Source organism: Dreissena polymorpha, chromosome 11 (genome assembly GCF_020536995.1).
Source record: "Dreissena polymorpha isolate Duluth1 chromosome 11, UMN_Dpol_1.0, whole genome shotgun sequence".
Classification (NCBI taxonomy): domain Eukaryota; kingdom Metazoa; phylum Mollusca; class Bivalvia; order Myida; family Dreissenidae; genus Dreissena; species Dreissena polymorpha.
In genome coordinates, this window is record NC_068365.1 from 47809687 (window position 1) to 47825236 (window position 15550).

General features: G+C 38.2%; 1 protein-coding gene across 4 annotated transcripts in view; it reads right to left on the bottom strand.

Moving 5' to 3' along the window:
• LOC127851819 (bromodomain and WD repeat-containing protein 3-like) overlaps positions 1-15550 on the bottom strand; it is a 69126-nt gene that overhangs the window by 48646 nt on the left and 4930 nt on the right. For 3 of the 4 annotated variants that reach the window (XM_052385734.1, XM_052385732.1, XM_052385731.1), the window contains exons 8-20: positions 14850-15071; positions 14502-14602; positions 13805-13976; positions 13256-13398; positions 12396-12591; positions 11404-11538; positions 10841-10969; positions 9010-9235; positions 8308-8595; positions 6506-6674; positions 5371-5470; positions 2138-2281; positions 1688-1743 (exon numbers count right to left, since the gene is read on the bottom strand). In XM_052385734.1, the coding sequence (XP_052241694.1) occupies positions 1688-1743; positions 2138-2281; positions 5371-5470; positions 6506-6674; positions 8308-8595; positions 9010-9235; positions 10841-10969; positions 11404-11538; positions 12396-12591; positions 13256-13398; positions 13805-13976; positions 14502-14602; positions 14850-15071 (2081 nt within the window). The remainder of the gene's footprint in view (positions 1-1687; positions 1744-2137; positions 2282-5370; positions 5471-6505; positions 6675-8307; positions 8596-9009; positions 9236-10840; positions 10970-11403; positions 11539-12395; positions 12592-13255; positions 13399-13804; positions 13977-14501; positions 14603-14849; positions 15072-15550) is intronic. The other variant, XM_052385733.1, reaches the window with a different exon arrangement.

The following is a 15550-nucleotide window of genomic DNA, read 5'->3' on the forward strand; positions in this document are numbered from 1 at the left end:
ATAAAACATTCAATAACATCTGCTCTTCTTTCTATAGTAACCTTACATAAACAAGAGCGCCGCCTTGCGGGTGCAAACCGCTCATCTATTTTTCTTTTTAAAGGTGTAGGGACCTATCTCAATTTCAAACACAAAGGAGGGAGGGGTGGAGTGGAGAGGGGTGTATAGTGTGGGGATGTGGTCATTTATTAAATTATCTTCCAAAAATGCAAAAAAAAAAAATAAAAAAAAATTGGGGGGGGGGGGATTCTTGGGCTTGACCTTTCACCACTCAAAATGTGCAGCTCCATGAGATACACATGCATGCCAAATTTGAAGTTGCTATCTTAAAAAGTGAAAAAGTTATGGCCAATGTTTAAGGTTTTTTCGGACGGACAGACAGACTGACTGACATACTGACGGACAGTTCATCTGCTATATGCCACCCTACCAGGGGCCTAAAAATTATTTATTGGGGTGGGGGGTGGGTATAGTGTGAGGGTGTGGTGGTCATTTATTAGATGATCTTTAAAACAAACAAAAAATTGTGGGGGGATTGGGGGGGAGGATTTGGGGGGGGGGGGGGGCGTGGGGGATGGTTTGGGTGGAGTCTTTTGTGGTATGTCAGGTAAGAGTTGTTTTGTCAAAGTATCAATCAAATCTAATCATAAATAAAGAAGTTATGGCAATTTTAGCAAAATTTAATAATTTTACCTTGAGTCAAGGTCATTCAAAGGTCAAGGTAAAATTCAACTTGCCAGGTACAGTACCCTCATGATAGCATGAAAGTATTTGAAGATTGAAAGCAATAGCCTTGATACTTTAGAAGTATATATAAACACAAAATGTAACCATATATTCAAAGTTACTAAGTCAAAAAAGGGCCATAATTCCGTAAAAATGACAACCAGAGCTATGCATCTTGTCCTTTACTGTCCCCTTATGATAGTTGCGAGTGTTCCAAGTATGAAAGCAATATCTATGATACTTTAGGAGAAAAGTTGACCAAAACACAAAACTTAACCAAATTTTCAAGTATAAATGCCCATAATTCCGTCAAATTGCCAGTCAGAATTACATAACTTTGCCTGCACAGTCACCTTATGATAGTTAGTAAGTGTTGCAAGTATGAAAGCAATAGCTTTGATACTTTAGGAATAAAGAAAAGTGAACCTAAACACAAAACTTAACCAAATTTTCAATTTTCTAAGTATAAAAAGGACACATAATTCTGTCAAAATGCCAGTCAGAGTAACATAACTTTGCCTAGTGTTGCAAGTATGAAAGCAATAGCTTTGATACTTAAGGAATAAAATGGACCTAAGACAAAACTTAACCAAAATTGTCAATTTTCTAAGTATAAAAGGGGCACATCATTCTGTCAAAATGCACGCCAGAGTTATCTAACTTTGCCTGCCCAGTCCCCTCATGATAGTAAGTAAGTGTACTAAGTTTGAATGCAATAGCATTGATACTTTATGAGAAAAGTGGACCTAAACGCAAAACTTAACCGGACGCCGACAGCGACGGTGACACCGACGCCAAGGTGATGACAATAGCTTTTTTTTTTCTCAAAAAATAGATGAGTTAAAAATGTTCCAAACTTTTTTATAAAGTAACCATACATTAAAACCAATGAAGTGTATATGTCATTCAAATCTGACAAAGTTTATATTTTAATGCCACCAATATTATGACCTTTACTCACTCTGGGTCATCCAGCATATCTTCCTCCCACTTGTCTGACAATGCCCCTTCCTCAATCTGGAAAAGGGAAACATTATTTAACACCACAAAATAAAACAAATATATATCCTTCAGTATGTGAGTTATTTGTTTAACCATCATTCCCAAATTCCAAACAGAAGTTGCATATTTACAAATCAGAATCTTAGGATTGGAAATGAAGCTTTGCAAAATTTACATCTGTTCAGAAAAGTCATCAATTTGAATTTTTAAAGAGACTACAAATGCATCAAAAATCAAAATGCATATCTGTGCGGTAAATGGTTAAAGTTAAGAATGCTAAGATACTGATGAGCAGCAAACAGCAAAAAACCAGAACAGCCTGCAAGTTACTCGCAGGCTGTTCTGGCTTTATGCTGTTTACATATAGCCATTTAGGATAAGGTTTTGAACAATTGTTTGCGCACACTACCTCTTCATCTTCTGTGTCATAAAGGGCCCTCTGGGTGAGCCTATTGGTGGCTGCGTCCTCGTCAGCGTTGGCCCGAGTCGTGTAGCTGTGCTTCGTTGTCTTCTTCTTCTTGCGTGTCTGGATCCCAAAATCTTCTGACTCCTCCTGTTGCCAGCAGAAACATACATGATCCACGGTAATCACTCCATGGTTATAGTGATTAAAATTTGCTTTAAAGATTCCTTGTTCCTGGTAAAGTATTTAAATGATCAAATTTACTCTGATTAATCCTCATTAATTTATGTTTATATTTACTAATTACTTTTCATATAATTTAAACATGACCCACAATTATAACCTACAATCTTCATGAACGTTTTTTTAACAAATCTTTTCTTACATACTGATACATAAAAATATCAGTGAGAATTTAAATATATTCATTGTAACATGTTTTTTTTAAATAAACATTAAAAACAATTACTGTAATCAAAATCGCAAACATGTTATGATGCATGGAAAAATTAATAATATTATTCTAAAATCCCATAATTAAGATTTTTTGTCAAGAACAGATGAGTGAAATGAATGAACCATAAAGCCCTGAACACAAAGATGAAAGCGAACACAGAATGAGTATTCTCATGTATGCATGCAGGTTTTTTTTGCCCGATTTTATAGCCGAAATTCGGCTATATTCCCAATCGCAAAAAGTATACTTTTTTCCCAAAATTTGCTAAAAAATTCCCAATTGGGAAAAAAAGCTAATGACATCGGCTTTTTCGATTTTTAACAAAGCGTAGTCCGATCCAGTCTCGTACAGTTTTTAGACTATACCGCGATTTGGATAACGTCGGCAGTATTTGTGTGCCCGATATTCTCTGTTTTGTTCAGGCGCTTATTATATTTGTGATGAAATCTAAGTGTTTTGTGATTCGGCTGAATGGAAAACAAATATGTCACACAATTCGAAATATTACTTGAAAAAGATTCCTTAGCAAAAATGTGGCCAAACAAAAACTGTTGTTTTTTTTTAAGCAAGCATCATTAAATAAACAAACATCGTCAACAAGTACAAGTCCTCCCATTGAAACTCCTTCCATTGTCAATGATAGTAATTTAATAACAAGTGACTCTTTTGCATCGTCATCGTTGATTTCCGAAAGCAAAGTGCTGACTGATATTCAACATGTTGAAACTAGGGAAATTAGTTGGTGACTGAAGACTTTGTGTGAGTTTTTTATGTGGAAAACTGTTGATCATGATGTAGTTTGTGGAGTTTGTGATTAAAGATGTTGAACTCTTTCATGTAGTTTTAAATCCCAATTTATTTTCCCAATTTCTTGAAAATGCCGATAAAATTCCCAATTTCAAAGCCATGGGCTATCTTCCCAAAATGCTGAGAAAAAACCCTGGCATGCATGGTTAGTGGGAAAGAATGGTATACAAAAGAGTGCAAATAAATATGAGCCATGCTCTGTGAAAAGGGGATTAAATGAATGTGCATAAAGTGTGGTCCCAGATTAGCCTGTGCAGTCCACACAGGCTAATCAGGGACGACACTTTCGGCCTTAACTTGATTTTTGCTAAGAAGAGACTTTCTGTAAAGGAAAAATATCATAACAGTGGAAAATGTTGTCCCTGATTAGCCTGTGCAGACTGCACAGGCTAATCTGGGACAACGCTTTACACACATTCATTAAACCCCCTTTTCACAGAGCACGGCCCATATACATAGTTGCAGAGTGAAAATCAGGCTTCAGTGCATGTTGAACAAACCATTGAAAACTGATAAATACAATACCATGCATTTTTTTTTATGAAAAGCATAACAATTGTTATATACTAAACAAAACAACAAGCAATGTGCACACTAAACTCAGTAACATGCTACATAGGTCCTGCAATCCACATTTATCTGTATTTTATTATCACATCATAACTCTTCAAAACCTGTGCGACTCACAAACAAATCTGTTAAAAAGATGTTACAAACTATACAGGGTTACACTACACCAAGAAGGACTGCAAGCTAAGACCCCATCACCATATACACATGCACCGTCTATACATACAGTATGATGGCCCCTAGATGCACTCTAACTGCCTATCTTTGCTCATTATCATAACACATGGACTTGATCAGCTGCTCAATACCTATCATAGCTTACAACATATTTCCTTTTAGATGATAAGGGGAACATTATGAATTCTAATAGAACATGGGTGATGCTTGAAACTTAGTCTCATAAAAAAAGGAATACTGGGGTAGTTATATTTTTTTAATGACAAAAAATCATTATGTTTACATGTATGCCCATTTAGAGATTTATTCAATGTTGTAAATCTTCCTTGATTGTAATGTTATACCAACAATCATGTCAGTTACATAAACAGTGAAGCTTACCCATCCATATCAGCTTCATCATGCAAAAAATGGTATTATGCCATGTGCCAGCATATCTCATGACCAACTGCACATTCAGGAGGTCTGGTTTCGAGTTAGTCTCTCCAATCATATACCACTAAACCTTGTGTGACATAATAGCAGACAGGGTGGCTCTGGACTAGACTGCACTGATGCGCAGGCTGGTCTGGAGCTATGCTGGCTGCATATCATATGGCATAAGACCCATTTTTCGCCGCCGCTTATACTTACTTGCAAAAAATAAATAAATTTATTACTAATTGTTTCCAACAACATGCTTATTGTTTAAGGCCAGAAAAAATAAGTAATGATTTAGATGAATTTCAATATTCAAGCTTGGTGCAAGCAGAACATACAAACAGTATGAATAACTAATTGCTAAACAATTAACAGAGCTGAGCCAAAAGTGAGAATTAAAGCTGCAAACGCAGTTATGATGTTCGAAACAGGAACAGCTTTGTGATTAAGAACTTAAGGCAAATGTGAATGTTCTGAAAAGAAATAAACAACTTTTGCACAAGATCTGCACCCTGCACTGGCAGTTGCAAAAAGAGGCAATGATGTCATGACATGTGGAAGGGAAATTCCGTAGGCCTCAAGTTTTAACCATCTATAATTGTATCTTAAGAGACTCATAAACAACATTGGTTTCCGAGAAAATAAATATTAATTTATAATCTGAAATCATTAAGTCTTATTTAAACATAACTGAGTAACTTCAAAATCAGTAACAGAATTGTAACAATGAAGCAATGAGAACTGAAAGTGATCATCATGATTGAAATGAGAGCTGCATATCCAAGGAGACCAACCATACTGTACTTACGGAGCTCTCGTGTTTTAATACCAAGTTCTTCTTTCGGCGCTCCATGTTATAGTTGCGTATCTCCTGCTCAGCTAAGGCGATTCGTATGTTCTCACTTTTTCTATTATCATAAAAGACAATATTTCAATAAGCAATAAATGGGGTAGTATACATTGATCTCTGTTCTAATGGAGCTTTTATTCTTCAAAAAGAGTTTGAAAGCTTTTGTAACGGTTCAAATTTTGTAAATATATATCTACGTCATTAGATACAGCATTTCTATTCACATCAAATTTCAAATAATTTGTAACCTTTGTAGTTGTTTTTTGTGTTTATTGTTTTGGGATGAACGTGACATGGAACACATGGCCTGTACATCCACATAACATGAAGATGACACTAATCCAGAGACCTTTTCACCTGCATAGGGTTTACACCTACACCCAACATGGAATCAAATCACAAAATTGAGTTGTTTCATATAATTCCAATCTCAGTGTACATATTTGAATTGTACAACCAAATTCCTCTCCTCAACACAAATCAATCAGGCATTTTAGCAGCTTGTGGCCGCAGTTCCATCAACAGTTCAACAGTTAAATTTACAGACAATTTTGAAATGTAAAAAAAGCATGATTCACCTGCAATATTTTGAATGAAATGTTTTTACCAGTTTCAATTTGCATATATATGTGTAAAACTGCACTTGACCAATAGCAAGTCTTTGAATATAATATATTATAATAACCATTTAGAAAGTGTGACCTGCACTGTTTCACCAATATGTCTAGTAATATTGCTTCATGCATGTGTGTAAAGTGTCATTGAAGGTTAGGCACAGGCTAATAAAGGACACCACTTTCTGCTTGAATGGAATCTTTCGTTTCAAAGGAAGTCTATCATTAACAAAAATCCACTTAAAACAAAGATTATCGTCCCTGATTAGCCTGTAAAGACTGCACAGGCTCGTCTGGGACAACACTTTATGCACATGCATCAAGACCTGTTTTTTACCGGAGAAAAACACATTTTGTTTATTGTACACTGTATCTGTCAGAGATCGCCCCTGGAATTTGTGAATATAAATTGAAAATTGATTGGTAAATTTGAAAAAAATTAAAACGCCTGCCTGATAAGCAGCCACATGGAAACTCACCTTAACACCTCTCTATCCAGGTCCCTGACAACAATCCTGCGACGGATGGCTGCCAGATCCTTGGACGTGGACACCTGGAGGATGTTGCCTAGCGACTGACGCACCCCCTCTGTCTCCCCCACTCGTCTCATACCCACCATGTGAGATCCACCAGTGCTTGGGCCTGCAACTGAATTATTAGGAATCTCAAGAAAAGGGAAAATCCAGCTATGGTAGAAAGTTTTGTCCCTGATTAGCCAGTGGGGATTTCCCAGGCTAATCTGTGACAACACTGTAGGCACGTGCATTAAGCCCTGTTTTTCCACAGCACAGCTCATATACTTGTATGTTTATTTTACATGTTTCCAGTACATTGATGTTTTTTGTTGTTCTTTTCTACAATTTCTTTTTTTAAATTCCTTTACATTTTGTCTGCAAGCCTCTGTATGCCACATATTTTATACCTTGAACTTGCACCTTACTGAACTTTCACACGTATGTTACAATAACAGTTAAGACTTTGCTAGAAGGAATTGTATACAATGATGATCTACAAATAATCAAAAGCGATAATTATTAAACCTGCAATAACACATTCAGTCAAAATAGCAAACAAGAAGGCCTGAAAGGCCCAAAGTTGCTCACCTGAGATTATATAACAAGATATATTGGGACAAATCTTCTGACCAAGTTTCATGAACATCTAGAGTGTTAACAAGGATTTACTATAGCCATATAACGAAAAACGCCCCGCCCACTGGCAGCCATGTTTTTCAACAAACTGGCTTCATTTTTGAACTCGTCCAAGATATTATCGGGATAAATCTTCTGACCTAGTTTCATGAAGATCGGACAGTAAATGTGGCCTCAAGAGTGTTAACAAGATTTTACTATAGCCATATAAAGAAAAATGCCCCACCCCTTGGAAGCCATGTTTTTTAAGCAAACATAATTATTTTCAAACTTATACAAGATATCATTGAGACCAATCTTCTGACCAAATTTCATGAAGATTAGACAATAAATATGGCCTCTAGAGCGTTAACAAGATTTTACTATAGCCATATAGAGCCATATAAGGAAAAATACCCGGCCCCTGGTGGCCATGATTTTTAAGCAACCCAAACCATTTTCGAACTTATCCAAGATATCATTGGGAACAATCTTCTGACAAAGTTTCATGACGATCGGAAAATAAATGTGACCTCTCGAGTGTTAACAAGGTTTTTCTATAGCCATATAAGGAAAAATTCCCCGCCCCTGTGGTGGCCATGTTTTTCAACCAACCGGCATCATTTTTTAACTCTTCCAAGATATTATTGGGATGAATCTTCTGACCAAATTTCATGAAGATCCGACTATAAATGTGGCCTCTAGAGTGTTAACAAGATTTTAATATAGCCATATAAGGAATACTGCCCCGCCCCCTTACGGCCATGTTTTTCAAGCAAATGTACCCATTTTCGAACTCATCCAAGATATTATTGAGACCAACCTTCTGACTAAATTTCATGAAGATTGGACAATAAATGTGGCCTCTAGAGATATAACAAGGCAAATGTTGACACCGCACAACGCACAAAAGGTGATCTCAAAAGCTCACCATGAGCACGTTGTGCTCAGGTGAGCTAAAATCAAAACAGATAATGATGGATAAAGAAAAAATAATAATTCACATACCATTTGTCTTGCAATACTGTATGATTTTGCATGAATAATGAGTAAAACTTTCTATATGAAAAAAATAAAAAACTTAAACCATCACCTTTCAGAATTGAACTCAAAATGATATGATCAAACCCATATAATTGTGTATAACTTACCTGAAATCGACCTGGAAGGTCCAGGCCTGGGTCGTGGAGACCCCAGTTGAGGAAGGGGCCCTGGGTGTGGAGGGGAGCCTATAGGGGCCTGCCCCTGGGATGCAAGACGCTGGTCCTGCTCTCGCTGTAACTGCTCTATCATCTCGTCAATGCTTGGTCTGATCCCCGGCTGAATTTCGCCACTCACTGGATCCGGCTCCGGGACATTTACAATCGCATTGGGGGCTGCAGCTGGAGGATCTTCTACGGGCTGTTCTATGACGCGATCTCCCGCCACCTCCTGCTCACCTGCAGAAGGAATGGTAAGGGGTCAGAAAACATTCTATGTTTGTAACCTGTATACCATGTATACCTGTACATCAAAAACAAACAAAATTTAAACTAAAGTTGCATCAGCTTAATGATTACCAAATCTGTACATTAACCCTTAACACGTATTATACGTATTTTGTCATATTTGTGGTCCCTTAGAAAGTTTAATATAATTAAAGACTTCTCTTACGTTATTCAAGTTTTAAAGGCTTCATTTCCAACCCTTAGAAACTGATGAGCAGCAAACAGCACAAAACCTGAACAGACTGTCATCTGTAAGAAACGTTCTTACCATCAACAATTTTTCTTTCCACAGTCTGAAGAATACCAACCACTGAGCAAACTTTCTGACAGTCAACAAAAGAAAAACACCTAAAAAATTTAAAATACCTTCCTCATTGACATGGAACTCGGGTATGAGCTGCTCCTCCTTGCACGCCTCTCGCCCGGGAACCAGGCGCTGAAGGGCGGGCGGGTAGGGGTTCCCGTCCAGGTCCACCAGAAAGGGCGGGGGCATCAGATGAGGGGCCTGCTGGGTCTGCTCATCCAGAACGTAGTGGTTGGAGTCGCGCATCAGCGGCCGGTAGTCCGTGTGGAAGAACACGTCGTGGGGAATCTGAGGGGAACAGTGGGAAAGAGGTGTGTAAAGGAGGCAGGGAATAGGGAATATCAACTGTTTGTTTGCCATTGAAATGCACTAAGTGACCCCTTGACCTTGTTTTTGACCCAGCATGGCCTATGTTCAAACATTACCTACACATCATCTAGATACAACTTCTGACCAAGTGTGGTGAAGCTCGGATGAAAACTACTAGAATTAGAGAGCGTACACCATGTTGAATGTTTAAAACGCACTAAGTGACCTGTGACCTAGTTTTTGACCCGACATGACCCATATTCGAACTTGAGCTAGACATCATCTAGATACAACATCTGACCAAGTTTGGTGAAGATCGGATAAAAACAACTTGAATTAGAGAGCCGACACTAAATACGGACCGACAGACAAGCTCACTCCTATATAACCCCTAAACTTCGTTTGTGTGGGTATAAATATACAATGAGATAATACCTTTAAACAAAACCATTCAAGACATTGAACCTTCCCATTGCATGAACTATGTTTTTACATTATTTTATGTTAGCATTCCATACGCAATTATAGTTAAACATATACTGACAAGAGGGCCTGAAAGGCCCAAGGTATCCCCCGCAACATATGCTTTGTTTGAGGATGGGTGCAAATTGGACGGATGAACATAATGATAGATGGACGGACGGAGGACAGTAACACAAAACTAAGACAAAGGAAGGTTATATTCATACCAAGTTTCAAAGAAATCCCCCAAAGCACTTCCAAGATATGGCTCCGGACATAAATGTCTATAGTAAAAAGCATTTTTTCAAGATACTAAGGGCCATAAGTCTGTTTTTAACAGATGGTGTACAATGCCATTTGGCGTGCATTATCCTCTTATGCATATATATACTCATACCAAGTTTAAATGAAATCCGCCAAAGCACTTCCAAGATATGGCTCCGGACACAAAAGTGCCTATAGTAAAAAGCATTTTTTCAAGATACAAAGGGCCATAAGTCTGTTTTTAACAGATGGTGTACAATGCCATTTGGCGTGCATCATCCTCTTATGCATATATATACTCATACCAAGTTTCAATGAAATCCGCCAAAGAACTTCCAAGATATGGCTCCGGACACTAAAAAGCATTTTTTCAAGATACAAAGGGCCATAAGTCTGTTTTTAACAGATGGGGTACAATGCCATTTGGCGTGCATCATCCTCTTATGCATATATATACTCATACCAAGTTTCAATGAAATCCGCCAAAGAACTTCCAAGATATGGCTCCGGACACTAAAAAGCATTTTTTCAAGATACAAAGGGCCATAAGTCTGTTTTTAACAGATGGGGTACAATGCCATTTGGCGTGCATCATCCTCTTATGCATATATATACTCATACCAAGTTTAAATGAAATCCATCAAAGAACTTCCAAGATATGGCTCCGGACACAAAAGTGCCGGACGGACGGACAGCCAGACGGACGGACAACGCCAAAACAATATCCCTCCGCCTCTGGCGGGGGATAATAACTTGAACCTTCTAGCAGCAATCACTGATTCTCAGTTTGTAAGCGCTAAAAAGTGATAACATTCAACCATATTTTGATAGTTCTGCACAACAAGACAACAAGATAACCTTGGAGTATTTCTCACTGCCGCTGTGTCCGTACACCATCAGGTGACCATGAGAGTCGGTAGCTATGAAACTGCAGCCATCTTTGGAGAGCTTACAGTCAAACACGGCTCCATGGCCCTGCCCTTCAATCTGAAAGACAAACATCTCCTTAATGTGCAAACTACCATAGGTATGACCCAAACTCCTACCTTCCAAATGAATCTTTTTCTGTTCAATAATATTAACTTTCTACCTTTAAACAAACGTAAGACATTATTATTTGAGTTCACTAAGGCACAAAAGTAAAACATGGACCACTGTGCTCATACAAGGAGTAAAACATTTGATCTGCACTCAGTGGGCTTAATGCATGCAGCTTATCATGGAAGACATTTTCTGACTGTACTGTATTTTTGTTTAGTAGACTTCCTTTGAACAAAAAATTTCCATATAAGCAGAAAGTGACAACTCTGATCAGCCTGTGCGAACTGCAGAGGCTTATCTGAGAAAAAACTTTACATGCATGCATTAAGCCCCCTTTTCCCAAAGTCAATAATTTGTAAACATTCGGTGTGAATTCTTACCTGGTTAAAGAACTGCTTGACTTGTATGCCCTTGATGATGTCCCAGATGATGATGTTGCCATCATGGCCAGCACTGAGCAGGATTCTGGGGTCAGAGTCACATGCCTCCAACACAAACACCTCGTCATCATGGCCCTAGGTACACCAGACAACGATAGAATAAGTAGCATTCTGGGAAAGATGGGCTTAATGCATGTTCCTAGAGTGTTGTCACATATTAGCCAGTGCAGTCCACACAAGCTAATCAGGAAAAACACTTTCCACATACAATGGATTTCTGTTAAGACCAAAATACCTTCATATAAAAATATCCATAAAAGAGGAAAGCGTCGTCCCTGATTAGCCTGTGCAGACTGCAATGCTTATCTAAGACAACGCTTTTAACGCAGTTTTCCCATAACGTGGCTACAATCATCAGTCGACATTTTATAAATTCAACAAATTTCAGTAATGCGAATTAGCCTACTTAATAAACAAGTGATGTGTTTGTCAGAAACACAATGCCCCCTATTGCGCCACTTTATATATCAATTGGCAGGTTTAGAAATTATCTCCCTTTTAAAGCTTATTACTTCCCTTGGATTGTATTTTTTTACTTTTGACCTTGAAGGATGACCTTGACCTTTCACCACTCAAAATGTGCAGCTCCATGAGATACAGATGCATGCCAAATATCAAGTTGCTATCTTCAATATTGTTTAAGTTATGGCCAATGTTAAAGTTTTTGGACGGACGAACAGACAGACAGACAGACAGACAGACAGACAGACAGACGGACGGTTCAATTGCTATATGCCACCCTACCAGGGGCATAAAAACCTCGCTCAGTGCTCTAATTAGACTTAAATGAACCCTTAGACCCTGTTATGCCCTTTGTTTTATCTGACCACATTATTACATGTATGCAGCATGATATATAAAATATATATTTTATTAACCCATTTATACCTTTTAATGAAGGGCATAACAAGTTCATTTGTACAATAACTCACCCTGAGTTCATGAATCAGCTGTCCAGTGTACGAGCACCAGATTTTGATCAAGTGGTCGTTGACTGCGGTGATCACGAGGTTATCGTCACTGTTCCAGCCTACCATGGTTACTCGCAGTTTCTGGAGCATGGCAGTCCCGTTGTCATGGTTACGAGTGCGAGCCTTACGCTTCTTCTCATCATCTTCTTCAGAGGGCCTGCGGACAAGTTCTTGAAGTTATAGCGTAGACAAGCCCTATTTTTTGACAAGTTATTTGGATAGTTGACCTTGACATTAAGAGTAGCTGCATGGTTCTTGCTCGTTAGACGCCATGTCATATTGGTTAACATTTGTGCCACACTAAGATAAAATCCTTCAATACATGATGAAGTCATAGAGCAGACAACCACGTTTTGCCAATAAAGTTCTTATTTTGACATTAAGTATGACATTAACCTTAAAGGCAGCCATGTGGTTCTAGTGTGCAAAATACCATCTGATATGTAAACATCATTTAACAATCCTTCAAAGCATGGTGAAGTTATTGAGAGGACAAACCTATTATGACAATTAAGTGCTGTAACTTTACTTTTGACCTTGATTGTTTGACCTCGATCATGAATGTTGACACTTCGATCTTGAGTGTGTAGCACAGTTTTACACAGCTGAACATTTGTTTAAAGTTGCATTCAATGTGGAGGTTAGAGTGTGAGAAAAAAGGGACAGACCAAAAAGACTGGAGGGCCAACGGACTCATGGGACGGAGTCATTCCGATAAAGCCCCCCCCCCAAACACACACACACACAGCTACTGGTTGTTGGAGTTAAAGAATTTAGCAAAAGCTTAAAAGCAGATGAGGTAACAAAAGCATATCACATACTTTTTTGGAAGTTTGACATTCATGTCCAAGACAATATTTCTCCACTCATTGCGTTCAAACTTCCATATTCGTGCTGTGCCATCTTTGCTTCCACTAAGGAATCTCGCATCATTGTTGGCGTAGCATATGGAATCGACCCGATCCTAAAACAGAATGACAAATATGGAATGTGCAGTACCACATGAAAGGTAAATTATAAATAGGCTGAAACAAGCACCAAATACAATGCCATTTTAGGTCTCCATTAAGCTTTCTATATTCCAAATTTCATCAAGATAAGTTGATGCAAACTAAAGCTATTGACAGGAAACCCCTTGTTTGATGCTGCCCAAAGGCTAGCCAAACCGAAATCTTACAACCAGGATTTTCAAATCGCTTGAAAGCCTTGTCACAAGTTATGTAATCAAAGCCGACGGAACAAAATGGCAGTTAGTGTAATAACATTTGCATAACAGTAACTCAAATAAGTTATAGAAAAACACACATGAAATCGAGAATGTAAAAGTGCCTACTCTCAATAATAGCACTATGAAGCCTATGTACACGTACTGTATGTTTCTCAAGCTCCCCAATTTTTTCCGGATATCCAGCGTGGAAGTGGTACATCCGGATCACATTGTCTGTGCTTCCGGCGGCAAAGAACATCCCTCCAGGGCTGAATGATGAGCACAATACCTGAGCACCTGCACGGGATTTCTCAACATACTTCACAGGGCGGACACTGAAATCAATGAAATAGGACTTTGTACTTGCACAATCCTACTAATAAAATATGTGAATGAGGTAATATTGTATTTTGTGGAAATGTGTACACATGTTAGAAATAATTTAATTCTTTGTGATCTTAACAATTGCCAGCTGATAATTTGTCATGAATTATTAGAACACTTATTTGAATTCAACAGAGACATTTGCCATTCATGAAAGCCAGTGTCGGACAAATACATAGCCTGAAGCCTGGGGGCTACCCACAGTTTTAGTCCAGCTTCTAAAAATTCCAAGCATACATCTGCCAAGCTACTGTAAATCTCTATAATTGGTAGACCAGTATACCTAATAATAAGTGATATATTTTTATTTAGTGATAGGAATAGGGTGACAATTAATTATATTCCGATCAATCATTTATCTAATAAGAAATTGTTATCAGTCATTTGTTGGGGGGGGGGGGGAATTGAATATTAATGCCCAGCACATCAATATAAATTGAGTTATTCATTTTTAACACAGAAATCATAAGATGTACTTGAAGCTGTTGTCCTCAGTATTCCACTCCCAGAAGCAGACACAGGCATCTCCACCGGTCGAGGCTAGGTAACGTCTGGTTCCATGAACCATTGGTGAGAACTGTAGCAAAATACCAGAGTCAAGTTGCCGATAACAATAGATATGATTGGGAAAACAGGGTTTAATGCATGTGCATAAAGTGTTGTCTCAGATTAGCCTGTGCAGTCCTGTAGGACAAGCGCTTTTAGAAAATTCACTCGTCCTTTTAAGATAAAACTTGTCAATACTAAACAATTTATTCAGCTTGATCATCTTTGTCGAATTCCACAAGGCCCTCATCAATAAAGCAAATAACGCTATGACCTACCTGTACTGACGTAATCATGCCCGTATGACCCTGCAAGATGGCTGCCGGTGCTTTTGACTTCAAACACCACACTCGTATAGTCCTATCACAGCTTCCCGAGGCCAGCAACGTGTTCTCGAAGTTGATGGCCATGTCCGTGATCTCAGCACCATGTCCTCTCAGTGTGGCCTTCAGTCGACTGTCCGTCACCCACCACACCTTTACCAGACTGTCGTCCGCACCCTTCAACAGTAGCCAAGGTTGTCATTGTCAAATGAAATGAAACAGCTTGCTGCAGCTGAATAGATAATACTTTTCCCTTGCACGCAGATCCACTGTGGTAAACTTGAAATTAATAATACAAATATAAGTATTACATTTTTATAAATAACAAATTAACCATTCATTTTATTAAACTATATGATCACTTATATGAATGCTAATGCACCTCTGAATATTGAATTCTTTATCTTATACATTAAACTAATAAGCCTACTACATTAACTACTGTGCAAATTGTTCATCGACGACAGATCAAATGGATACAGTTTTAACTGGAGAGTGCAATGAACATGTTTCTATCGCAGGCTATATTGCAGTTCATATCACTGGCTGACCTGAATGCCAAGAACACGTTCTTGAACATGTTCAAAGAAATACACTTTACAGAAGTAAATGTCATGTGTAAGTATATGTTATTGATTTACTGTGATACTTTGGTG